Source organism: Hippopotamus amphibius, chromosome 8 (genome assembly GCF_030028045.1).
Source record: "Hippopotamus amphibius kiboko isolate mHipAmp2 chromosome 8, mHipAmp2.hap2, whole genome shotgun sequence".
Classification (NCBI taxonomy): Eukaryota; Metazoa; Chordata; class Mammalia; order Artiodactyla; family Hippopotamidae; genus Hippopotamus; species Hippopotamus amphibius.
The window spans coordinates 17,650,917-17,677,923 of NC_080193.1; the positions used below are offsets into that span (position 1 = coordinate 17,650,917).

The window sequence follows — 27,007 nt, forward strand, 5'->3', positions numbered from 1 at the left end:
GCAATTATATTCCAATAAAGAGCTTAAAAAAAAAAAAAAAGAGTATGCTCGACAGGGCTGAGGACTGCAGGGAGGCCAGGATGAGTGGAACAGAGAGAACACAGTAGATGAAAGAGCAGATCAGAGATGTGCGCAGGTTGGGGCAGGAATCTTGTAGAGTCTTAGAAGCCATGATAAGGACTTCATTATATTTTATTCTGAGTAAGATGGAAAACTTCTGGATGATTTTGAGCAGTGACATGATACATCTTGGGTTTTTAAAGGATTGCTCTGCTGCTTGGAGAGTAGGCTCTAGGAGGACAAGCCTGGAAACAGGGAGACCCCTTAGATGATGACTTACTGCAGTCAGTAGTCTAGGTGAGCAATGATGCTGGCCAGACCTAGGGTGGGAAGGTGGAGAGAGAGAGTAGCAGTAAGATGCTGGATGTTTCTTTTGCTCAGTAAATACTCATAGTGATTATTATATATGCCAAGCACTGTTCTAACAACTTTATAAATATCAAGTCATTCCTCCTCATAACAACCCTCTGAGGTAACTTCAAAGGTACAGCCCACAAGATTTGTAGATGGACTGGATGTGGGTAGAAGAAGGAGTCTGGGATAATTCCTTTGCATGGGCCTAAAACTCCTAAGAATGGAGTTGTCATCTCCTGAGAAAGAGAAGATGCAGGAGAAGCATGTTTGGGTGGAGACCCTAGAATCAGGAGTTCGATTTTCGTACGCGTTGAGTTTGAGGTGTACACCAGCTATCCAACTGGATGTGTTGCGTAGGAAGTTAGACAGAAGAGTCTGAAGTCAGGGAAGAGGTCAGGGCCGGAAGTAAATTACATAAGCAGTCTGAAAGCATTCAGAAAGAAGTGCCCGCTGAAGGTCCGGTTGTTGCTGGTAAACCTAACCAGAGGTAGTCAAGAGGAGTCTTTTCCCGTGGGTGTGGTTTTAGAGTGGCATTTTCGTTGGCTTTTGGATCAGACCTGTATTTGAATACTAGCTCTATCATTTACTAATTAAGTGACCTCAACCATGTGACTTAATCTCATTTAGCTTTTATTTTCTTCATCTATAAAACAGATTAACAGGACACATCCCATAGTGTTAAGAGAAAATGAAATAATGTATGTTACTTTTTTTTTTTTTTTATAGTTGTGGCACATGGGCTTAGTTGCTCCATGGCATGTGGAATCTTCCCAGGGCAGGGCTCGAACCCGTGTCCCCTGCATTGGCAGGCGGATTCTTTACCACTGCACCACCTAGGAAGTCCAAATGTATGTTACTTAAAGCAGTGCTTGGACATGGAAAGTGCTTAATAAATATTCATTTTCTTCCTTTCCTTAGATTTAGTTTCTTGCCTTCAACCCAAACTAATAAAACATGAGCTTCTCTTCCAGGATAAAATAAATCTGAATTTGAAGCCTACTCCATACATACTTCTGGGGGTGCCTACTTAATGACAAGCTTCCAAAAGGATTTCATTCAAATCTATTTCCTGTCAAACAGTAATGACCTTATAAAAGAAAGGACTTTTGTGAGGTTTACAGAAGGCATGGGGAGGAAGTCATGGGTTCTGAGTATTAAAAGATTCCACACACAAAAGCAGAGTGAAGGTATATGCAGAAGCACCCAGCAGCAAATCTGCAGATCAGAGTGTAGGTAAATCTGCCTGAGTTATGGTGATGACCTATAGGAGGAAGCAGTGCCCTTTCCTGGGGACAGGCTATTTAAATCAAAGGGAATTATCTCATTAATTACCTGATGATCCTGCTGGAAATTTGCTAAAGGGATGCTTCTGGGGTTTAGCTTAATCCCACTTCTGTTTTCTACAGTCTTAGCTTGACTATCTCAAAAAGTACTCACTTAAGGTGTTCAGATTTTATCTCATATAAATGTTTACATTTAAGCATCTACTATGTGCTGTGCACATTTATAGGCAAACAATTCCTATCCTTAGGTCCTTCACAGTGTATAAGAGAAAACAGACATGTAAACAAATAAACAGAACAGACTATGTGGTAAACAAATAAACAAAATAGAGTATATGATACTTAAAATAGAGTATATGATACTCAAAATAGAGTATTATTACAGTACTGCAAATAATGTAGTCATTTTACCCTAGGAGATTATAAAAGCAATATAGGCTGTTAAGGTGAAGAATTTATCAGGTGAAAATTTTCAGGGAAAGATACTCCAAAAAAGGAGCACACCATAAGCAAAATCATAGAGTCATGTCCAGGGAAAAAAGAAAAATGCATAATTTGAATAACAGTTTTGTTTTTACAGTAATGGGAAGAAGAAAGTGACCACCAGTTTGGAAAGCAGTTTTTCCTTAAACCTTCTTCAGCTCCAAACAGGAACATGTGAACTTTCTAACCTTTTAAGGTCTAGATGAGTCCCCTGGTGAGCCATATGACCAAAAGAAATAAAAAGCATTAAAAATACTAAAATTTTCTTTCTCTATTGAGATTAGACATGACAGTTATTTCCTGAGGGAATCCTGAGTGTATCCTTAGGACACCATTTGTCTCCCTGTGAAGGACTCCTGAGTGTCTACTTATCCCAGCCCATTCCCATCACTGACCTAAATTAACATTTGTTAAGTAGAAGGTCATTTATCCCTCAGCCTTATCCTGTTTGTTATGAAAAGGTTCTCAGTTTCTTTACCAAGTATCTTCATGTAATCTTTTGAAAGCATAAACGTTTTCTGGGAAGTCTGCAGTGCTCATGGTATTTTCAACCCTGCGGGAACAGGGAGGCCTGTTCCAAGACAGACATGTTCTTGCAGACAATGCAGTTCCTCAGTTTCGCTGGAGAGTAATTTTTTTAGCTTGGCTCTATTTCTATATCCTCTCCCCTTTATACCTCTAAGACCTTTCAAGGCTTCTCTGTGATCATCACACCACATCCATGGATAAAAGAGAGTGCCTAGATTCTCTGCAGCTCGGCCTCAGGGCTGTCATTCTCTCCATCAGTCTCTGTGCCAAATTTTCTTAGGCTAAGATCTGCGCTCTTTTACATTTAATCTTTTAGACTTTATGTGCCAATGACTTGAACATCAGATCTTCAATCCAGTAGACCTTTGAGGTTATTAGAGCTATAATAGCGATGGAGACAACAATAGCAACAGCTCGCCTGTGGGGTACTTACTGTGCACCAGATGCTCTTCTCAGCACTTTACGTAGATTAATGTATTTCACCCTCACAACAGCCTTTTGAGGTAGCTACCACTTTATCCTCATGTTATAAGTGAGGAAACTAAAGGCACAAAGAGTCACGCAGTTTTGCCTGAGGTTACCCAATGCGGTAACTGGTAGAGAAGAAAGACCGTGTTCTTTTCAGAGGTTGAGCTTGGAAGAGTTTTCCCACAAGAACTGAGTGTTTTCCATCTCTGTATCCTCAATTAAAAGTATAGAACGCAAGTGTTCCATCCATGTTGGAGTTAGTGCAAAGTGCCAGGCCATCAAGTGAACACAGAGGATTGTGTCATTTTGGTTTAAAAAAGGAAAAAAAAGACTAAGTGAATCAAAAGCTCTAATTGTGAATACAGTATATTGACAATATCTGGGGCCTATTGTATGAGTGCTCCTAGAACTTTTAAAAATAAAAATTTTTAAATCTATTCTCTCTGACTTCTGAAATATTTTTTTATTTAACTAGCAGTAGGGATCTGACATTGAATAATGGCCCTCCTCCAGAAAAAAAAGTGGATTAACATTTGTCCTTTTCTTTTTTGTTTTTTTTTTTCAATTAAAAGCCTGTGCTGCCAGAGTTGCTGGTCTTTGATGCTGAGGGATTATGTTTGTGACAGCAGTTTAAAAGATGACAAAACTATTATTGTGCCCTAATTTTAAAGTCAGTTCAAATAAAACAAAATGAGACATGGCCCCTAAGAGCAGCTTTTCACATATCCCGTATAAGCAGGCATTCCCTTCCGTGAGTAATAAACATTGTTAGTGGCATCGGACTTTCCTCATTCCAGGGGATGAGTTTTTAGCATATCTGAAAGCCATCCAATATGTGGCTATTTGTTTTTGTCTAAAATAAGAAAAATAGTGTTAAAATGGAAAGAAACTGAAGATGGGAGTCAAGTGCTAACCAGCTGTGTAATCTTAGGCAGGACCCTTCCTTTCCCTCACTGAAATCCTATCATAGGCCTGTGCGGCAACATGCTTGGGTCCCCACTGGTGTGCACGGTTTTGTGTGTATCAGTTTAGCTCATGTGTTGGTTCACAGGTTCATTTATTCTGGTTTGTTCATCTGTGGTGTTCACCATACCCCACCAGCAGCTTTCTCACCCCTGGTCCCCTAGTTTTGGGTGCCCCTCTTCCATATGCCCATCCTACTGTCTCTGTGTAAGGAAACCTTACCTACCAAGATTCAGCCCACACCCCAACTTCTGGGGAAAGCTTCTGTAACCACACTAGCTTCCCTTAGCTGCTTTCACACAGTTTTCAGTTCAAGGTCAACCAAACACAGCAGTCCAAGATTAACTGCATGTGCTGAAACCCTAATATATCTGTGGCTCCATATGGCTCAGTCTGTCTAAGGCATTAAGTACAATTTAACTCTCAACCTAGATTTCTCCCTGACAATGTGTGTTGACTTTTTTCTTTCTTCCAGTTTTCTTTCAGTCTGTTTTCTTGTTCTTCTGTAAGTCTTTGTTCTGATTTTTTTTTTAATCTCTTTTTCCCTAGGTCCAACTTTCTCTCTTATTCTCCATTGCCCCTTGTCTGTGGACTCACTGCCAGGAATGGAACTGACAGAAGCAGATTATCCTTAGAGGGAAGAATGAAGCAGGGGGAGGAACTAAAACAAGCAAAATGTAACATCCTTTCGGGATGCTGCAGAGGGAAGAGATGTGAATACTTTGACATGAATAAGTGTCGTCCTCTCACCGTGCTGAGATCATTGGGAGAAGCACCGACTTGGGTAAGAAATAGTCATTCACTTCCTCTAAGAAGTTATACAAAGTCGTAGCTTTGAAATATTCCAAAGTGTTTCATTGTTATGGCCCAACAGTGTGTTTTCAGGTTGAAAAAAATCTAGTTCCACCTGCTCTCTAAAAACAGTAGTAACTGAGGTGTGCTTCAGGGTCACTAAATGTTGAGGTTTTAGATATTTGGTTTTTTAGTCCTGGTGCTGGGACACTGACAGTATCAAATGGAAGGTGTTTTTGTTCTGGGTTTTTGGGGGGTTTTTTGTAATTTATTTTTTTATTTTTTTATTGGCTGTGTTGGGTCTTCGTTGCTGCACACGGGCTTTCTCTAGTTGCGGTGAGTGGGGGCTACTCTTTGTTGTGGTGCGTGGGCTTCTCATTGCAGTGGCCTTTCTTGTTGCAGAGCAAGGGCTCTAGGTGCGTGGGCTTCAGTAGTTGCGGCACAGGGGCTCAATAGTTGTGGCTCATGGGCTCTAGAGTGTAGGCTCAATAGTTGTGGCTCACGGGCTTAGTTGCTCTGCGGCATGTGGGATCTTCCTGGGGCAGGGCTCAAACCCGTGTCCCCTGCATTGGCAGGCGGATTCTTACCCACTGCACCACCTAGGAAGTCCTGTTCTGTTTTTTTTGCAAACAGTATGTGTGGTGGCCTTGTGGGGGCAGGGGGAGGGGCAGGAATAGGTAATTCAAAACAACATTTAAACAGGAAGACATTCTCTCTCAGAAGCAGGAGGAAAAAATGTGGTCCAGCAAGGGCTGCCCTCCTTATTTGCACGCGCACAGAAACTTGTAAGAGGCTTGCCACACCCCACCTGCAGCCTGTTCCTCAGCACAGACACCCCCACACGGGCTGCCCCCTAAGGCAGTGAGGAGGTACCCCCGAGATTACCTGGCTTTGGCAACAGACTCACATACTTTCCTCATGGCAGGACATGGCTAGCTGGGGCTTATTTTTCTTCTTCCTCCTTTTCCAGGTGAGGCAGCCAGCACCTCTCAGGAAGCCCCTCAGAGATGGCAAAAATCCATGCTTCCCAGTGGAAAGAGCTCTGCAGTCCCGTAGTTTAGGTTTGAATTCACTGACTAGCTGTGTGATCTTAGGCAAGTCATGAAACTTCTTTGAACCTCAGTCTCCTCACCTCTAAAATGGGCAGAATGGGCAGAAAAAATTATCTGCCAGTTGTTATAAGGGTTCAAAATAATACATGCGCAGTTCTTGGCACCTGGTAGGTACTAAATACCTAGGAGCTATTATTCCATGCAGTGAGGGGAGTCTAGCCATTCTCCTCACCCTGCTTCTCCAGATGGGGTCCCCAAACAAGCAGCATTAATTGTGACCAAGTTAGGAAGGCAGACCTGCTGAGTCACGCTTGGCATTGTAACGAGATCCCCGGGTTCATTCCTCTGCACGTTAGTCTGTGAGAGGGCTGCAGCCTCAGCTGGTCCAGCTGTGCCAGGCCCTGGTGGGACCTCTGTGGGCCTGTATCTCAACTTGAGCACGGCCTCCTCTTTAGCCCCCTCCGGACTCCAGCCACATGAAACACTGGCTTGAACTGCAGGCTTCATATTTAATCTTTGTGGGCCAGCTCATTTACTCTTCAAACAATCCTGGGAGGGAATGCTCTTCTCTCCATTTTCCAAATGAGAAAACCAACCCTACAAGATGAAAATCGCTTCTCTGTCATCACCCAGATGTCTGTCACAGAGGCACGGTTGAAACCTAGGGTCATTTGAATCCAGAAGTGGAGCTGACAAAGAGCCTCTCCTTGACTAGACTCTTGCTAGGCTTCTCTAAGCTCTCTTCTTGACTGGGCCTCAACCTCAGCCTATAAGAACTGCAGGCTGTCAGCACGAATGATTTAATCTACCCTCGCCGTATCCGAAGACCTGAACAGACACTAACACAGTTTCTCACAGCGCAAGGCTACATCACTAGGATGGCCCAAGCCCAGTGAATGTGTCTGCCTGAGAAAACTCAAGGCTGCCAGAAGTTACTGTTTATTCCAGCCAACACCTCAAGATAGGGCCTTGTCTCCCAGTCTCTGTGGAAGCCTAGGAGCCTAACTTCCTTAAGTGTCAGTTAGCAAACCTGGCTAAGTTTCCTGTGGACAAGTGCTCTCCACCTCCCCGCTTTTTGTAGATTTAGCAGAGATTTCCATATGTAAACCCTGCCATTGGCCCTCCCTGCTCTCTCATTCTTTTTAAAATGCCCTCTGTACAAATGGAAGTTGAGGCCCGTTCATGCTGGGCCCTCTTTCCTACTGCAGTAGCATACTACTGATTAATATTTGTCCTTAACACTTTAGTGTCTATTTATCTGTGACAGCTCTTTACCACCAGGTCATGTATCCAATGCTGATGAGATAGAGAATTCCCTGAAATCATTTCTCTATTCAGCCATCTTGATTAAAAGAACTCTGCTCCCAGAGTACTTGTCCAATAGATTTGGTTTGGTCCACAGGTTTGGACCCCAGGTTGCTGGAGTCTGGGACTCCTCCGTCTTTCTGCTCTGATGGTCACACACATTGGCGAGGTTGATGGAGGGGAGGCGGCTGAGAGCTGTCACCACGGGGCACCATGGAGGGCAGTATAAATACTGATCTAGATGTCCCAGAGATGCTCAACCAATGCTTCAAGCCCTGGGTTTGCACTGGGTTTCCCTGTGACTGCAGAGAGGTGAGTTGCAGCACAGCCCTGGCATCCCCACATCCCCAAGGAACTGTGAAGCCCTGGGTGTTGACAGACAGGGGCCGTCTCTTAGACTGGGGACTCTAGGATGGGAATGTTTTTGTTTTGTTTTTAATTTTATGTATGTATGTATGCATTTACTTTTGGCTGTGTCGGGTCTTAGTTGTGGCACACAGGATCTTTGTTGAGGCATGTGGGATCTTTCATTGTGGCGCATGGGCTTCTCTCTAGTTGTGGCGTGCAGGTTTCTTCTTCTCTAGTTGCGGTGCGCAGGCTCCAAGGCACGTGGGCTCTGTAGTTGTGGGGCAAGGGTTCCAGAGTGCATGCACTGTAGTTTGCGGCACACAGGCTCTAGTTGAGGCTCGTGAGAACTCAGTAGTTATGGCAGACGGGCTTAGTTGCCCCACGGCATGTGGGATCTTAGTTCCCTGACCAGGGATCGGACCTGTGTCCCCTGCATTGGAAGGCAGATTCTTTACCATTGGACCACCAGGGAAGTCCCTAGAATGCGAGTGTTGGTGGGGAGTGCTGGAGCCTAACCTATTCTTTCCACATCACTCCCAGTGGCATCCTGAAGGAGCTCCACCCAGGCAAGTTGCCTGGAATTCAGTCTCTTTCTTACAGTCTCTCTAGGATTATTCTGAAATTATCTGACAGTATCTGAAATCAGGGTTTGGGGAGCACAGGCAGCTGTGGCTGCCAAGACCACAAGTTGCTACAGGAAGCATGAGGTGGGGACAAATGGGAAGGGAAGGATGGAAGTCCCACCGGCATCCTGGATGGAACCCTGAGGCCCTGGGACTGTCACAGGACTGCTGGGGAGCGCTCAGCCCTATGGGAATCTAACCCCCATGCCAAGAGACGAGCAGAGGAATGTGTGTTCACTTGCTTTGGGATAAATGTATGTTCAGTTGCTTTGGGATAGAAAATTGGTCTGAGGAAAAAAGAAAATCATTAGTATGTTACGATGACATTATTTTCCCAATTCCAAGGGAGGCCTAGCCACATAGGGATGGTGATAAGATGGTAAGTATGCCACAAATAAAACTGGTCAGGCACACTCATCACCACGTCAAGCTTGTTCACGCCCAAGTGTGCACCCACAACCACACTGACTCCCACTCCAGAGAAGCACAACGCTGGAGCATCACCACATTAGTGACCACATCTGGCCAACCAGAAATGTCAACTGTTTGCGGAAGGTGGGAAAAAAGCCAGATAAGGATCAGGTTAAACTTCCTTTATTCTTTGGATTCTTTGCTCATATCTTGTTAAGGCCCTGCCCCTCGTCCCCCTGCCTTTCCTTCTCTTTTCTTTCTCTTTTTTTTTTTTAAATTTTAATTTGTGGGTGGTTCTTTTGGAGCCCCCTGCAGCATTAGGGAACTCTGAACCAGCTCTAATCTTCTTTTATCCCTTCTTCATCTTGGCGAACTCTGGAGAGCAGGAGGAGCTTGTAACAACTCAAATCAAAGCATGTCACACTGCTACCTCAACTCACCATTTTGTCACATTTAGAATCAACACCAAACTCCTCACCAAGGCCCCCGAGGCCTCACATGACCCAGCACCTCCTACTCTCTCTGCTCCACACCCAGACACACTGGGCTGCCCCGCAGGGCCTCTGCCTCTGCTGCTCCTTCTTCTGAAGCACACGTGCCTGTTCTTGTCATGCAGGTCTGGCTCAAATGCCTCTTCTGGCATGAGTCCTCCCTCCTGAGCCCCCAGCTCCCCACCAACAGCAGTGCTTATCCTATCACCCACCACAGCACCCACCACCCCAACACATCACTCACCACAGCACCCAGAGCACTCACCTTGGTCCCAGACACTCACCACGATCCCCGCACTTGAGATGTGGGCCCCTTGATAATGGCAACTTGACCTGTTTGTTTTCCTGCACATTCCCCAAGGCCTAGACCCGTGCCTCAGCCAGCATTAGGGTGCTGTTGACAGCACGGAGTGGAATTATTTCACAGAATGGGAGACCCTGGACGAGGGGCTGCTGGAGGCGGCACCTCTGTGAATCACATCCTTCAGGCAGTGCTGACTCTCCCACCCTGGGGGCGCCTGCTTCGCAGCACACTATCTGAGGGAGACGTGGGGTTGCACCATAGCACGGCTTCTACTTTCATCCCTGCAGCTGCACTACTTAACAAGCAAGGTTAACCTCAGAGGCCATGAGAGAAAGTCTGAGCGCCACATGATAGACCAGGCCACCTGCCAAAGCACTTCCTTTTTCAAACCTCATCCTTCTTAAGGCTTGAAGCAAGAACTCAGGCTGCTACACCCCTGCCAGAGCTTGCAAAAGGTTGTTTACTGGTGTGGCTGGTGTTGTGAGAGCAATTCACTGGGGGGTTTGAATTTCATTTTACCTTTCGTGAGCAACAAGCAGTAGAGGAGGGTTTGCCTCCCCAGACCCCTGGGGCAAGAATATCTGGGGAGCCCTTTCACAAGCTCCCTATGACTCCCAGTACCCTGAAGGCGTGTGGCCCGACTGCAGCAGGTAGGTGCTCTCTCCGGTAAAGCAGTTCCCTTGAGGGGGTCAAGTCTGCAATGCAGCAGATGAGGGGAGGACAGTCCTTGCCCATCTAGTCTGACCTGAAATGGGCAGCTGTTGGCCACACCATCACAAGTCATGAGATTAGCAGACCAGATCCTAACAGCCAGAGGCTCATCTCCACCTGCCACCTGGACTCATGGGCACCCATTCCTTGAAGAGCTCAGACCTCACGTGAGCGAGCATGTCCACCTTTCTCCGTGGGGAGAGGACCGCTCTCTGAATTGTAATGGCATATTCCCTACCACCTCCCCTCCTCCCAAACATTCTGACTATAAAGCAGATGGGGGAGTGGCCCTCACATACCAGAAAGCCATGGTCCCCTGCTGACCTTTACATGAGCAGCAGTGAGGTGGCTGATTCGGGACCCACCAGGGGTCACTGCATCTCTGCCTGCTGTGTGTACAGATGGGCCGATGCACTGCGCAGGATCTTGTGTAAACTCAAATATGAGGTGCCAACTGGTGTACTGAGACAGAGGAGCTGAAGTGTGAGCCTTCATTCTCCTTTCTTTTTGTATGATACAGAACATTCATGATGTCTTTGAGGTATATTTTCTTGCTCTTTCATGTTTCCAAAATCCCTTTCCAAAATAACATTTCAGTGTTCTGTGTTTTGGACACGCAAAGGAAGAAAATCAGATAGCAGTGACTTTATGATTTGGGTTTCATTCCTTTTCCCCAGGAGTGCTCCTGCCCTGGGTCTGTAGGCTGCAGCCATCAGTTAGGAGTGGGGGATGGGGAGGCACGGAGCCAGAGGCCCCCTATTGGGAGCAAGCACAGGCACAGCACCCCAGCAGGACTCCTAATATCCATGCAGATTCCCACAGACTTTAGGCACCACAGCCCGAGAGAAGGGGGCCTGGCTGCTCATCCCAGCGCCTGAACTGAAGACCAGCTCTTCAGGCTCTGTACTGAAACCTACTCAGCTCTGGCTAACCCCCCTCCTCCTTGCTTGAAACTGGAAACTCTAGGCTTCTTACATAAGTGGCTTCTGCGGGGACCCACCAAGGCCGAGTTCACAATAAGCGTTGCAGGACACAGCTGCCAGGCAGGGTGCGAAATACACATACCAGGCCTTTGAAAGCACATCATTCAAAGTTTGGGGCACCATAGGCCAGGCAGAGACTGTCAGGCTCCTACAGTCCTGCAGGTCTAACTGCGGTGCTTCAGCTCCATCTTGGCCACTGCTGCCCGGTGCACCTCATCAGGGCCATCGGCAAAGCGCAGGGCTCGGGCCCCAGTGAAGAACTGAGCCAGTGGGTAGTCCCTGCTCAGCCCTGCTGCTCCAAAGACCTGGCAGACATAGAGCGGGAGGGGAGGAAGCCCTGGGTGAGCCCTCATCCTCAGGGGCCCCAGGAACAAGTGCCTGCTCCTAAGATCTCAGAACAGCTCCTAACAGCCACCTTCCCGGGGATGTCCGCTGACACCTGTGTGATGACTATGTTCTCAAAGACTTGAGGTGGGGCCGCACTTGCCGTCCCGGGGACGCCAGACTCACCAGGTCTGCTCTGCTAGGTGACTTCTGTCATCAGGAAATTCCTACATTGGGGTCAGGGATTGAGATTTGGGAAGGAGGCATCCCTGAATGGTTTGGAGGCTGGACCTGGTGTAAGAAGGACCTAGGTTCCCCCAAATCTGAGCTCAGCTCCTTGCAAGCTGAGTGACCTTGGACAAATCACTTTATTTTCCTGTGCTTCTGTTTCCACGTATTCAAAATGGAGGTAGGAATAGGACCCCTCATAGGGTCATTCTGAGGAGGGAAAGGAAAGTCATGTGTGCTGAATGTGCGACAAAGGGCGGCTGTCAATTTACAGGAGGTTGGGCAGCTGAAGGAGAGCAACTTTTGCATCTGTTGTAAATGATTAAAACGAACCAGCGATCCACCATCTGTGCTCACCTGAACAGCACGATCAATCACTCGGTAGGCCATGGACGGGGCCACCATTTTAATCATGGCAATATCCAAAGCTGCAGCCTGCAAGGAAGAGGAGGTGTGGTTCGGAGGGCAGACCCGAGGGCTGAACACTTGGAAGAACGATCAGTGTCACAGGGAGGAGTAGAAACAGTAGCTCAGAACAGTGACCTGTGGTCCTCCTGGACCACAAGCCTTGCCTGGTGTGTGGTCCCTGCCCAGCACCGATGGGGGTGGAGGGGGCAGCGCGGGTGACCAGGAAGGTGACTCAGGATGTTGTGCAGTGGGGGCGGCTGTCTGGTCAAGGAAAGACTCGGGGTGTCTTCCCGGGTGACGGACGGCATCACCAGCACACACAGAAGGCAGAGTGGGGAGTGCTCTGTGCCTCATTCAGGGTCACGGCCGGCTCTGTTTCCAAAGGGAAGGTGGAACAAGGCCAGCCAGGACGCTGGGGAACTCAGGTGCAAGGATCTTCCCTGAGTCTGGGATTTTGATTGAAGCCCCTGAGAGCCCCCTGCAGTGCCATGAAACCAGGAACTTGAGCCTGGGTCACCCCCCTGCTACCGAGGCCTCTCGTCCAAGGGGTGGAGGCCCTGTGGAGAGATGGAGAAGGCAGGGGTCGGTGCCTGGCTGTTAGAGGCACTCAGAAAGAGCCGTTGAAGGAATAATGTCACACTTAAAATAAAGCTTCTCTTCTGGCTAACCCCATGGCTTACTCTTAGTTCGCCTGATGTCTGGAAGTTCAGGTAGGGCTGTAGCTCAGGCCGCGGCTGTGTGGCCCTGTCAGGCCCACTGTCTTGAACCCAGAAGGTCACTGGGTGAGTGAGACAGAAAATTCAGTCCTCTTTTATTGTACATGTTCCATTTTTGAAAAGCTGCCCAAGTAGTTCCAAGGAGAGTTGAAGCAAAGTTACTTATGTCAGGGAGCCAAGTGCTTTCTATGTGGTTTGCTGAGTGGGGAGGGAAGAGTCAGCATCTAGAGATTCCCGGGCTGGCACCCCTCACCGCAACCTCAGGGCCTGTCCTCTGTGAAGCCCCTCGGCCTCCTACCTTATTTCCTGCCACGTCCATGACGTGGGCAGCTTTTAGCACCAGCAGCCGGGCCTGCTCGATCTCCACTCGGGACTGGGCGATGTCTGCCAGAACCGTGCCCTGCTCTACCAGGGGCTTCCCGAAGGCCACGCGGGACTTCGCCTGCGGACACAGGAAACAGGACGGGAGGCACGGGGCTGTGCCCTGCAGAGGAGATGGGTGGAAGTGCACAGGAGAGGACGTGGGGGAGATGGGGTGGAAGTGGGACCGTGCAGCTCATCTGCCACTTTGCCAGCTCTCCAGCCACTGGAAACTGGCACAACATTTGTGGGCACCGTGGAGCTAGTCAGTGTGGTGGCTTCACAAATTCCCTCCAGGAACCCCTTTACTCCAGCCATTCTGCCCTTTCTGGGCAGGCGCAGCTGCCAAGCAGGGACAGTGCTTGATCTGAGCTGCCTCAGGCCCCAGGCTACTCTGGGAACCAGGCAGTGCCTGTGGGCGCCTCACACAGGCAGGGCAGGGTGCGCTCTGCTGACGGCAGGGCAGGTTTCACATCCTGGGGCACCCTCGGGAGCAAAGTCTGGGTGCCAGAGCCCTCTTGTGGGCAACTGTTATTGCACTGGGGAATCTACAGTCTTTGAAAGTTACAAGCAATCAGAAAAACTTATAAGGGATCTTCACCCCCCCCCCCCCCCGCCCCCGGCCCCTTTTTTTAAACTAAAAATGACACAAATAATATTACTCATGGCAGAAGAAGTATCCATTTTCAAAAACCCCACACAAACACCTGGTATTCCATCATCTAGTCACACTCTATATTTGGTGGATACTTTTCTGTATGCATAAACATACATATGCATTTTTTACAAAAATATGAAGTCATACTCTTACAATGCTTTGTAGCCTGCTTTTTTTTTTTCATTAAAAGCATCTCTCTATATATTAAGAAATAGATTTCTACAGCATCATTTTGGAATTTCGCTTCATGCCGCTAACCAGGGTTATTTGACCGGGCCCCAACTGTTAGCCTTATAGGTTTTTTCCAACATATTATAATCATGGCTGTGGTGAACTTCCTAGTATCAAATCTAATTACTCCCTGTGACCAAGTCCTGTGAGTGGAACAGCCACGTCGATACTATGGCACCTTCTAAGGCTTTTGACACACACAGTCAAACTGCTCTGCAGGAGGAGACTGGAGACTATACCTGAGACTTTAGGAGTATTTTCTTTTTTAAAAAAAACAAAGAAACAAACTGGTCAGTCTCAACTCAAAAGGGTGTGAATTTCAGGTTTGCTAAGTAATCCATGCACACCAGACCATCTCTATTTTTCAACAGTGTTTTGTGAGGTATTTGGGGGGCTCAAGGGTTTGCTTCATCTTTGTGAAACTGATACCACTGATTTGGATTACCACTGCTAGCAAGAGCTTTCTTTTGTGTGGGCTTGCAACCTTTGAGGGAGTCAAAGAAGAAGGTTTTGGATGTGCTAGGGGAAGATGGTGGTGCAGGACTGGACGCTGGAACCCCAGGTTCTCCCTGGTATCTGATTTTTAAAGATGACCTGTTACCAGGAATGGCCATCAGGAGACCATGACCTGTGGACCTTGGAACCTTGCTCTCTCCCACCACAGAGCCTGGACTTTTCCTTCTGGTCATCTCGAAAGAGTGAGGCCCATTCTGCTCTGAACTTAAAACTTCAGCAAAGTAGCAGATACAAAGCAAAGACAGGGACACAGCTTCTTGTAAAGAACATTATCTTGCTTCACCTGCTAAGCCTGCTCTCAGAAAACAGCTAGGATTTGAAATCTGATAGGAAAACCGATGGGTCGTTCTGGTAGAGACGGGCACAAAGGGGAGCACTCACGCGGGCCTTCATGAGCGCCAGCGCCCTCTCCGAGCACCCGATCAGCCGCATGCAGTGATGTATCCTGCCGGGACCCAGTCGGCCCTGGGCAATCTCAAAGCCCCGGCCGGGGCCCAGGACCATGTTTTCCTTGGGCACGCGCACCTGCTCAAACCGGACTTCACCATGGCCACCTGAAAGACCCAACGGGTACCCCTGAGTGATCCGCCTACCCATTTTCCTCGGGTGTATTTACCCCATCTGCTGTCAATATTCCTGCCCTTTTGTAGCCTTCTAACTGGAGCATGGTTGAAGGAGGGCACAGGGCAGGAAGGAGCCTCTTACACATGGAAAATAAATCACTAATTTAAAATGTCAAATGAATAGTTTTGGCATTCCTTTTAAAAATGTGACTCTACCTTGAGCTGAATCTCCTTAGCGGTATGTGACTCTAACAATGTAGTGATCCTATGGAAAACTGAAGGCAAAATGTGCATATCAGCAGCAGAGAGAAAGAGTTCCTATGAGAGGACCTCCAGGCCTGGAGGTCAGCTGTCCACACTGGGGTCTAGAAGAGAAGGTCTGGACAGCACTTCCTGCCTCCCACTCTGTCCTCTGTGGCCTCCTTACCTTACAGAGTCCAGCTTATCTTCTAACGTTAGAAGAGAAAAAAAATTAAGTGATAAATGCCTGTCTGAAATTTGCCTCCGTGATTGATATTCATGAATGGAACTGAAATGCAGGAACACATGGCCTACTAGTTGTCGTCATACCCTTACAGGTGTTACTTCCTGTGCTGGTGCAAAGGCTGCCTAAAGCCTTTTCCCCAGGCACAGACCCAGACCCGCACAGAGAGGCGAGCTGCTTCCGGGGGACCAACCTGGTGCGTCCTCCAGCCCATACACCGTCAGAGGCCGGATGATTTTTATCCCCGGGGTATCCATGGGAACCAAGAGCACGGACTGCTGCTGGTGGCGTGGGGCTTGTGGGTCTGTTTTTCCCATAAACACGCAGAGTTGGCAGCGAGGATCCAGGATGCCTGCCAGGAAAGGAGAGAGACAGACGCCCATTCTCTGACACCAGGGCCAAGAGGTCTCCCTACACACAGTCCTGGCCCAGGGAAGCCGAGGCGGCGAGCAGACAGGGCGCTTTAAGACTTCCCATGATGAGCTGAGGACATGCAGGCGCTTGACCAGCAGTGAGAGCAATAGGTTTCTGTCCCAGGGAGGAAGGAAGCCAACATCATAAGAGCAGTTTTTTCTGAAAAGCACCAGGTTGAGTTGAAAGTATAATTTGGAGACAAGAAGCTGAAAATTCTACTTTACCACTGGCAGCCTGTTCTGCTTTGTTCCCACAGGCAGTGGAAACACGATGGCTTTGGGCACAGGCTTCAGAATCAGGCCAGCCTTGAACTCTGAGTTCCCTACTAGCTAGTAGGGAACTAGTACCTTAGGCAGTGACTCAAGGCACTTCTCCATCCTAGTGTCCTTCTCTTTAAAGTGGGGATAATAACACGGACCTTCCGGGGAGGGGCGGGAAGCAGTGAGTGAGGTCCGCACAGCACCTACAGGGGGTCCTGCAGTGTTAGCGCCTGGTGAATGACGGGATTATCACCGGTCCTTCTGCTGTAGCACACCGGACCTCAGAGCAGGGGAACACCACCAAGGAAGTGACCTCCTGCCTTTCCAAAGGGAGATGCCCACGGCAGAACCCAGAGAGAGGGGAGTGAAGGAGAGATTCCTGGAACTGTCACAAGTGGGGTCACCTGCTGACCCACATAGACCCTCTGGTTCTCCCAGGGTTAGCTGCCTCTTCTGGGAACAGAGACAGAATCTCTTTTGCATCAACTGGAAATGAAGCCAGTCCCTCCCACAGTTTCTCAGACAACAGCAGGGCAGAGAAGACATGCTTATCAATGCAGACCCACGGAAGTGTGATGGAAAATTTAATTTCAGATCAAATACCTGAGATCCACCACTTGTGACCATTTACGACATAGAAGTCATCCTCCTCTCGGATGGAAGACTCAATGTTGGTGGCATCTGAGGAGGCAACCTGAGTGAGAGCACATTCTGATTAGAGCTGGCAAGGGTCCTACCGTCCCTGATGGCAGAGCCCAGATGGGGTCGGGCGAGGGTCTGGCCTGATTAGGAGTGCCTGTGGGTGACCCAAGTGAGGTACCTGGGGCTCAGTCATAGCAAAGCAGGAGCGGGCCTTTCCCTCCAGCAACGGAATCAGCCAGCGGGCCTTCTGCTCCTCAGTGCCGTATCGCACCAGAAGCTCCATGTTCCCTGTGTCTGGAGCAGAACAGTTAAAGATCTGGAAAGGAGAAAAAAGCATAAGCGTGACCCCCATGTCCATATACAAAACTTCAAACACCCAGAAGCATGGACTGGGGCTCCTTCCAAGTCACAGGCCTCTGTCTGACACCCTTGTGAGAGTCCTTCCTCTCCCCAAGGAAATGCAAAGACCCACAACATTCTGAACATAGCAGCTCAGAGCTCCTAAAGCTCAATAATGGAGCTCCTTTGGGAGAGAAAGGAGACTGGAGCTGATGGGCTGGGGTCCTCGGAAGCCAGCCAGGCTGTGCTCACCTGGGCCCTAACTTCCTGAAAATACACCCATCCCGACCTCCGTTCTTGCTCTGGCTTCAGCCACCTGCCCACAGTGTCCTGGCTCATAAGAAGTCTGAGTTTGCATCAGTGCTCCTGAGCCCAGTGCAGCTGCAGGGAACCCCATCAGCCCAGGAGGGTGGCTGAACTCGCGTGGAGGACAAGGATTTCCTCCCACACTGGGAAGACATTAAAGGAGGTACCTCAGGAGCGTACAGAGACGTGCCCATGACCTCACACAAATGTGCGTACTCCACGTTGGTCAGCCCTGCTCCATATTTTTTCTCGGGATCAGTCTCCAGGGGTAGGAAAAGGTTCCAAAGTCCTTCGGCCTTGGCTTTCTCCTATCACGGGAAAAAGATGTCAGGATCCACAGACGGGAATTTCACTTTATTTTGGCCCATGGGAAATAATGAGGCAAGTCCAAACCATCGGGTTGGATACAAACCTTGCAGATCTGTGGAAGGAGAATATCAGGGAGCCTGGGGATGGCCCAGTCCTAACAATGACAGCGGCAATCAGTTCACTTCCCCCATGTCCCCAGTGTCTGTATCCCAGACGCCCCATGTACGCCACCTCCATCACTGTTAACAACACTACGTCACAACACAGCTTAGAACTTGCTCCACGAGCACAAGAGAGTGAAGGGGCCTTTAGTGAGCCTGTGGGGAACCAGCCCAGGACATCTGGAGGCAGCCTCAGCTGCTTTGATAAGATGCCTCAGGAGATCCCTGATCCAACTTCCTTTATGAGGCACAACTTTGTTCCTGGGAAAGTAACCCTGGGTTTCTGAATGTAGCTCCCAACACAGAAACCAGGAAGTCTAGCCTGGGGGTTAGGGGCCTAGGCCCTGAGTCAGACTGCCTGCTTCAGACCCTGCCCCATCACATCCGCTGGGAGACCTTGGGCAAGAGACTGGAGCTCCACGTGGCAGTTTCCTTGTCCATGAAACGGGATGTCACCACCCACCCTACCAGTCATGGCTACTGAGTGAGTAGTAGGAGTGGACGGTGGACTAACTGATGGGAAAAAAGAAACCAAGTGGGAAAGTTATCAGGAGCTCAGATTAGAGAAGGAGGCTCAGAGATGGACAGGAACCTGGGCAGCTTAGAGGATGGCGGCAGGAGAGGTACTCTGCAGTCTTGCTGTGCAATGAGTGAGTGCCAGCTGTTTTCTCTCTTGAAAACACTGTTCACTCTTCCAGTTCCAGGAAGGGACAGCCCACTGGGCTAGCTTGGCTCAACAGGCCCACTTCCTGGCAGGGGGCCTGGGCTGGCACCCTGACTGACAGCTCTGCCAGACTGTGTCCAAAGGCAAGGAGGGAGGCCCCCGAATGACACTGGGGTGCTTCTACCAGAGAAAGAGGAAGAGACTCTAGGCAGCCAAGCGGTGTCCACAACGCCCACCTCACTGGGTTGCTGGGACGATTCAATGAGGTGACACAGAATACAGAGTGCCGACTCAGACGCTGGGGGCTGCACTCAGTATCGGTGATGATGAATGCTCTTTGCACTGGGAGGGCACCAGCTGGCTGACTTTTCCCTTACATTGGACCTGGTCTCTCGGACACGTACGTCTAGAATCAGCACATACACCTGTCTCATTGCTGTGTAAAGCTAATTAGCTCAGAGTGCAGTGATCAAGGAGAAGGACGGATTAACTGGAACAAATAAAGCAGGAAGGGAAGGGAGAAGGAGGAAGAGAAGGAAGCAAGGGAGTTCTGAGAAGAGGAAGAAGAAGGGAATGAATATAATCATCTCCTTGTGGGGGGGGATCTGAGCCACAGATTTGAGCCCAAGATCTGGATGGAGTCCAGTTGCTATTATTTCTAGTTGTGTCCCAGGCCAAATTCAGTTCCTTATTTTTTTTCTGATGTGGACCATTTTTAAAGTCTTTATTGAATTTGTTACAATATTGCTTCTGTTTTATGTTTTGGTTTTTTGGCCCCGAGGCACATGGGATCTTAGCTCCTGGATCAGAGATCCGACCCACACCCCCTGCATTGGAAAAGAAGTCTTAACCACTGGATTGCCAGGGAAGTCCCTGATTCCTTATCTTTAAATCAAGGTTCATAATGCTTAGTTACCTCACAGGATTTGTGGGATGCAGTATAAAAGCCAAATACTTCTTCTCATTTATGGGTAGTAATGACACTTTGGATAAAGCCATGAGCCATAATTGCACCACTCTCCCCAAGATCTTAGCTGTCATTATGATTCCCATTCAGGTATGACCACAAGTAGAACGTTCCCTAACCTAGGTTTTTCCTATGCATTCATTTTAGAGACTGGAGGTGTTTGTGGCATGAGTGCCTGCCTTTCCAATGCTTCTGTGCACTACATGAGTACATCACACGGGTGAGGATGAAGTGTGCAGGCCAGCAGGTGAGGGATGGGGCATTTCACACGGTAACGACGGGAGCACAGATTGGTAAATGTGGCAATATTTTTTGAAACTCAAAATGGTCTCATTCTTGGACCAGTATTTTTACTCAAAGAAATGATGCTGTACAAACAGTAAATGACACAGAAGCACGTAAGAGCCTCCGATGCACCTTGCTTGCACGGGATCCAAACCCCTTCTTATTCTGGGGGCTCTCTCACTGTATAAATTTCGGTGGCATCAAGGTGTGAGCACGGGACCTATACCTGAGCAGCCAAAAATTCCCACCTCAGTCTGGAGTCCTGAGGAAGCATCCAGCCTTGGCCACGCCCCCTGCAGCTGGCCTTCCCTTGGCTGCTACTACTGTCTCCTTCAGCTGGCTCTTCAGCCTCCCTGTCCATGTCAGCAGCTGGCTGCTAACTCTGCTGCTTAAGTGACCCGCAGTGGCCTAGACTGACATCCCCACAATGTCCTTCAGCCAGGGGCAGGGTAGACAGATTACGGTGCACCTGCGGCGTGGTCCCCTCAGGGGTGCATCCCCAGGCACTGCCGTGGAAGGTGTGCAGCATCAGTTAACATAAGCAAGTGGGAGATTCAAATGCATAAAACAATCTCATTACAATAGGAGTAATAATAATATATATTGCTATGTAGCAGAACAACGGAGCTGGGAGACTAATAAACAGAACGGTTGACAGTGATTATCTCAGAGGGCAGAGAATCTTAGAGAACTCTTTCTATGTCATGAACTCTTTCTACTCTTGTCACGTTTGAGCTCTGGTTACTTTGCAATTTTAGGTTTGTAACTAGGAAAAAAAGAGATAATGCTGTTTTCTTTTTAAAGTAGGTGATGGTTGCATCATAAGCAGAATTTGTGCTCCTAAACACCTCAAATAACTTAAGAACTAACCCAAGCCAAGACTAATCCTGAAAAAGAACAGCAGGTATTTCCGTTATCAGCTAAAGTGGTGTCACTGTGTGTGAAGAACATAAACCCAGTTGATAGTTGATGTGGCCCTTTAGCTTTGATGTTACAGATTCTTTAAAGGGAGCCTTATTTAATTGATGCAACTGACATCACTTTGTTTCAAATTTTCATGATTCAGATATGCATAAAAAGAGCCCACCTGCCTCAGGGTTATAAACCAGACACGCTTTCCTCTGCCTGGGCTTAGTATCAGGGCGAGACACGGTCACACAGAAAGAGCAACTAAGTGAAACCGAGTGAACTAGAGCTGGCTCTTTCTCATGATGGGGGAAAGCAGAGATCACTCAACTCGGCCCTCCTGTCTCTCCACTGCCTGGGAGAGAAGAGATGTGGCCGGTGGACGAGCTGAGGTTGGGCCATGCTGACGAGGTCTCCCCACCTCTCGAAACGCTGCTTTACCTTGAGATCTTCAACCAGCGGGGAAGGGGTCCACCTCTCGGCTGAGGCCTGGTGACGCTGCAGCTCTGGCTCAGCGGGGTACACATGTCGCTCCATAAACTGCTTCAGCCGCTGATACAGCTCCCTGACTGGTGGGGAAAGGCCTTCTGGAGAGAAGACCAGAGCTCCCTTTGAGGCGTGAGCTGGGGAAGAGTCTGTCGACGTGATGTAGCTCCTTGTGCCTGGGGTCCTCAGCAGGGACTGTGGCCTGGCCCACGTATGGTGGGACCTCGTTAACGGTTTGGTGGCCGGCATCTCCTTGAAAACCCGGAACCCTTCTTTGATGGCAAAATCCCATGCCAGGTTAGACATAAATTCAGTCAGCTTTGCAGTTTGTTCCGCACTAGCCGAGCTTGCCTGCCCTAAGCAGAGGCAAAGAAAACCAGTGAGTACCCCTCACAACCCTAATAATAATGGGAACACATGACAGTATTATTCCATCAGCAGCTACTACCACTTGCTGAGCACTTGACACACAGCAGATTCGGTGGGAAGTGTTTGACATGTATCATCATAGCTCAGTGAGTTTCTGGAGTCGCATGGCTGTTATAATCCCCACTTCACAGACAAGGATCTGGGTCTTAGGGAGGAGACATGCCCAAGCTTACATGAGTGGGCTGGAGCAGAAGTTGGACTCAGTCGGTCTGCTCCCTGCTCTTCGTCTCTTCTTTTCCTAAAGAAACTAAATTAAATCAGGAATTCCCCAAATCACTTCTGCTATCACCTGGGCTATAGGAAGCCCTGCTGTGAAACTGATGATAACAGTGTCGCAGGGGGTTGGATGAATGGCTAGTTTCTGGGCACCACCTTGTCTAGATCAACACCATCGTCAGCATCGCTGAACTAACTCTAGTCATGCTCTGCTTTTTTCTTTACTTAATACGTGTATCAAGACTTTTTTTAAAAAAGATTTTTGAAAAAACTTAAATTAAGATGTAGTGTACATACATCCTCTTTACAAAGTGTACAATTCTGTGAGTTCGTCAGGCAGCCGGCATCGCCATGAAGATACAGTATATACATTCCCATCACCCCCAAATTTACATGGTGTCCCTTTGTAGTCAAACCTTTCCCTTGCCCCTGGGGGGCAACACTGATCTATGTTCCTGTAGTTTGTCTTTTCCAGAATGTCATATAAATCATATTCTTTTCAGTGTGGCTTTTCACGCAGTATATCTAAGATCCATCCATGTGTCTCCTTATACTGTGAATATTGCCTTTTCATAGTGGGCTTCTTCACAGCCAGCTCTCCTGGGTTATTTTTAGCATTTCCATGTTCTAAAAAGACTGTTTCCTCATTTGCTTTGTATCAATAAAGGAATCTTTGCAGAGGCCTGTTTTACTTCTGGCTCCTGCCATGGTCAAGTGCTAGTTCTCGAACCATTTTCATGCAGCTTTGGTTTTAAAGATATTGGGCTGTTCCTTACAAATTGGGAACCAGATCCATCCGCTACAAAGCAGAGAATGTAGCCCACTGGACCTCAGTCTTTTCTTGGCACCTTCTGGGTACTAGGTACGGACCCAGGCCCTGGGGGGCCAGGTGGGAATCAGGCGGCCCCTTCCTTGAGTCACAGACTTAAAGTGAGGGCCACTGAGCACAAGTGGACTAGGCTACATTTTCCCTTCCTAACTCAGACTATACACGTCTCATCGAAGGGAAAGATACCCCCCCTTACATTCGTGGTTATTCATAATGATTTTTTTTCCTGAGGATACAAAGTATTTTCTTAATTTTCATCTCTTTAATTGGATCTTGTTCTCAGAGTACTGCTTTGTCTCTCGGAAAGTCACTCATATGAGCTTGGGTTGATTTAAAGCTATCACTTTTGATGTATTTTCCTAAATGTAGTCCCAGCAGAAGAGACTACATCCATGGCATCTTCCTAAATTGCAGCCACCAGCACTTTCTCCTTTCTAGAATTTCCACAGCCATCTACAAGAAACCTAAACTTCAGCACCCACTTATTAATGAAGGAAAGTGGTACTTAGGGTTGGCTGGTACAGACTATAAATCAGTCCCCAGGCTCTGGTCACTGTTGTCCCCCTGCCACCCTAAGGATGAGCCCAAATCTCCTGTGATGACATCACAGAGAGAATGCCTTTGAAACACTCCCTTCTTCTCCAAAACCCACTTTCCCAGGGCAATACCAAGTATCTCAACTGTTTAAAAAAAAAAAAAAAAAAAGATGTTAACAGCTAACTAAGAAGCCAGGTGCACAGAAATAATATCTGTGTTCAAAGAGTTGAGTTTTTTGGCTTCCCTAATCAAATGATTCTATCGTATTCTTTAAAAAACCTGACTTCACTGTTTTTCCTCAGTGTGTCTGCTGGCCTCCCAGGTGGGAGGGAAGGTGGTACACAGCTGAGATCAGAGGAACACAGGCCTGAAAGGACAGCACGTGTTTTTCCCTGTGGTGGTAAATACGTGGGGCGTTTTGCCTCTGGGCCAAGAGCAGCTTGAGGCCAAGCCAGTGGCTCACAGGATCTTGGCAACTGTCAGAGAGCTTCCTGATAGGCAACTGGAGACCATCTGGCGAACTTTATTGGTGTAGAGATTCTAGAATGGATAATTCGGTTTTAAAAACTGAGATATAATTGACATAATGGGCAAAATCCATCCAGCTATCCCCAGGCACAGGAGCAGAACACAGCGAGGACCTGGCTGCCCACCAGAAAATAACCACTGGCAGTCAGGCCTGCTCATCACCATTTGGACTTAGCAGCCATTCTGTTTAATTAAATGTTCCTGGTTACCTGTCACTGGAAAACCACAACAAAAACTGGGAAATACTGGCTTAGAGTTGACACTCTCCAAAGGAGGAGAAAATATCGTTTCCAGGAATTACTGCTTATTGAGACCCCAATGGTCAGATAAGGGAGGGTTAAACTTGAAATCCTCAGGATACTGATTTTTCTCTGGAAAAATCACAACCTTCTATCACCATCACTACCTGGCACAGTACCTGGCCTAAGAGAGGCTCTTGTGAGTGAATGGATGGTCCATCCCCTACTGCAGCTGCCTTTCTCAGAAGGTTCTGGCACCCTGGCTAAGAGCGACATGCTGCCAGGAAGCCTTAGTGTTGATGACCACGAAGCTACAATGTCCCCATGGTACTAGCAAACCCACTGCTAGGATTCTTTCTGCTTGCCTTTTAAGTTTTCATTGTGGAAAATTTCAAAGCTAAACAAAACTAGAGAGAAAAATATAATGAACCTAGAGGCTTCTACCACTCAGCTTTAACAATCACCAAAGCATGGCCAATCCCGTATCATCCTCTGCCCTCCCCACCCCCACTGCCCTGGATTTTGCTAAATTCCAAACACTACATCATTTCATCTATAAATATTTCATTTATGTATAAAAACAAAGACTTAAAAACACACACGACAATACCATTATCACACTTAAACAACAGTTAACTAGGACTTCTTCATATCAACTATCCAGTAGGAGTTCATTTTTCATTGACTTTCTCATAAAAAATTTTTTCCAGAAAATTTCTTTTTTCAAATAGGGATGTGAATAAGGTCCCAATACTGTTTTTGGTTAATGTGTCTTTTAAGTTCCATTCAATCTATAGGTTCCCTTTTCAACATCTTTCTCCCTTTTTTATTTAAGACACTGAGTTGTTTGCCTGTGAAGTTTCCCAGAATCTGGATTTTTGTGAGTGGCTTTGTCTCAGTGGTGCTGTTTAACGTGCTCCACTGAACTCTCTGTTTCCTGTAAGTTGGTGGTTGGCAATAGAAGCTTGGTCAGATCCAGGTTCGACTTTTGAGGGCAGCATCAGGAGGTATGTAATGTCTCGCTGCCTCTCTCGATGGTTTTAACACCACTAATGCTTATTTTCTAGATGCATTCATGTACTGGGCGTGGCAAATTGGTTATATGCTAATTCTATCATTGGGTCCAGGATGCTTCTCTAAAGAGAAACTTTCCTTCATCAATCATTTGGTTAACCTGACATATAATTTGTGTAGGAAAGACAGGATAAACGCTTGACTCTTTTCCCTTTATTTACTAATTTTCAGAATAATGGGTTGCTTCCCTGGCAGTCTCCAAAGTCACCAGTGAGACACTGTCTCTTTGTTTTAGTGTCACTCTTTACTCATGGATTTAACTATATTTGGTGTGTTTCATCCATTTCAGCTATCATCCTTACTGGTGCTCAAAGTTTCCTGTCATTAGCAAGTGGAAGCCTATTCAAGTTGACTCCTGAGACCTTTAGATATGACCCTCATAATCTTCAACAACGTCCCTGCTTTCTGGCATGGCAAGATGTTCCAGGTTCATCTTGTGGATATTCTGCCCTAAACCTGAAATCAGCCACTTCTCAAAGGAGTCCTGGTTCCTTTTGGTGAGAATGGAATTTATAGATTATAATGTGGATAATTAGGGGTACTTAATGCTGCTGGATTAGTCACTATTTCTAGGTCTTTTGGGTAGATTCTATCTGCTTGCTTTCTATTTGCCTTCCTTCTACATAGGAAACAAACTTTAATCTGTCTCTCTACCTTTTTTTTTTTCTTTTTCTACCTTCTTAAATAATTTAGGATATAGATTATTTCATTTTCCACCCTATAGAATTTAATTTTTTTAATATTCACTTGTTTGTCTGTTTGTATGGCTGTGCCGGGTCTTAGTTGTGGCATGTGGGATCTTTAGTTGTGGCATGCAGTATCTAGTTTCTTGACCAGGGATCGTACCTCAGCCCCCTGAACTGGGAGCACGGAGTCTTAACTACTGGGTCACCAGGGAAGTCCCAATCCTATAGAATTTAGAATTAAAACTAATAACATTGTGCCATCCTCACATATATGTATATATGAACACTCCATAGGTAACATACATATATACTGAACCGTCAGTTCTAAGTAGCCATACTTAACTTTTCTTCTCAAAAGTTCAAACTTAAAAGATACAATCTAGAAAACACTGGTTAAATAATTTAAAATATTTTCCCATATATGTAAAAGCACCATCAAAGAAAATACAAAAGAGAAAATCTTTTCTCTTCTTCTACAATCCTCTTACTGGGCAATTTGGCAACATCTACAAAAAAATTTTAAATGCACGTTCTATTAACCCAGAAATTCTAACTCTGGGTATTTATCCTTCAGATATATTCACACATGTGTGAGAAAGGATGTCCACCAACCACTATTTGTGATTGCAAAAATCTGCAAACAATCCAAAGATAACATCAGTAAGGGAACTGGTTAACTACATTACAGTATATCCATACAATGGACTGTACTCTAGAAAGCAAAAGGAATGATGTAAGTCTGTACATATTCATATGGAAAGGTCTCAATGAAATATTAAGAGGGAAAAATAGGCAATTTGCCTTACATGGTTGTCAGATACATATGTATGGTAATTATACACACATATATTTCACAGAAATTCTTAAGCATAAAAAAATTTTAAATCAAGGTATTGAAAGATACATGTAAGATGATCACATTTTTATAAAACTTGGGAGCGAGAGAGAGAGAGAGAAGGAGAGGTGACAGATATACAGAAAAATTGGGGGACCCAAAAACCCTTAACAGTAGCTTTATCTTTGAGGTATGGTGTGAGAAGAATGGAACATAATTTTATATTATTCTATATAGTTGAATTCTTA

At 47.0% G+C, this 27,007-nt stretch overlaps 1 protein-coding gene across 10 annotated transcripts in view; it reads right to left on the reverse strand.

Annotated features, from left to right (window-relative positions):
• The window catches only part of ACAD10 (acyl-CoA dehydrogenase family member 10), a 106,928-nt gene that overhangs the window by 51,526 nt on the left and 28,395 nt on the right, over window positions 1-27,007 (reverse strand). For 6 of the 10 annotated variants that reach the window (XM_057743866.1, XM_057743872.1, XM_057743873.1 and 3 more), the window contains 8 exons: window positions 21,342-21,742; window positions 17,776-17,916; window positions 17,142-17,279; window positions 16,925-17,015; window positions 15,841-15,999; window positions 14,982-15,154; window positions 13,134-13,277; window positions 11,486-12,146 (listed from right to left, as the gene is read on the reverse strand). In XM_057743866.1, coding sequence (XP_057599849.1) covers window positions 11,847-12,146; window positions 13,134-13,277; window positions 14,982-15,154; window positions 15,841-15,999; window positions 16,925-17,015; window positions 17,142-17,279; window positions 17,776-17,916; window positions 21,342-21,742 — 1,547 coding nt within the window. In that variant the 3' untranslated portion in view covers window positions 11,486-11,846. Of the gene's footprint in view, window positions 1-237; window positions 381-10,817; window positions 11,465-11,485; window positions 12,147-13,133; window positions 13,278-14,981; window positions 15,155-15,840; window positions 16,000-16,924; window positions 17,016-17,141; window positions 17,280-17,775; window positions 17,917-21,341; window positions 21,743-27,007 lie in introns of those variants that run through there. The other 4 variants (XR_009054985.1, XM_057743868.1, XM_057743867.1 and 1 more) reach the window with 4 other exon arrangements.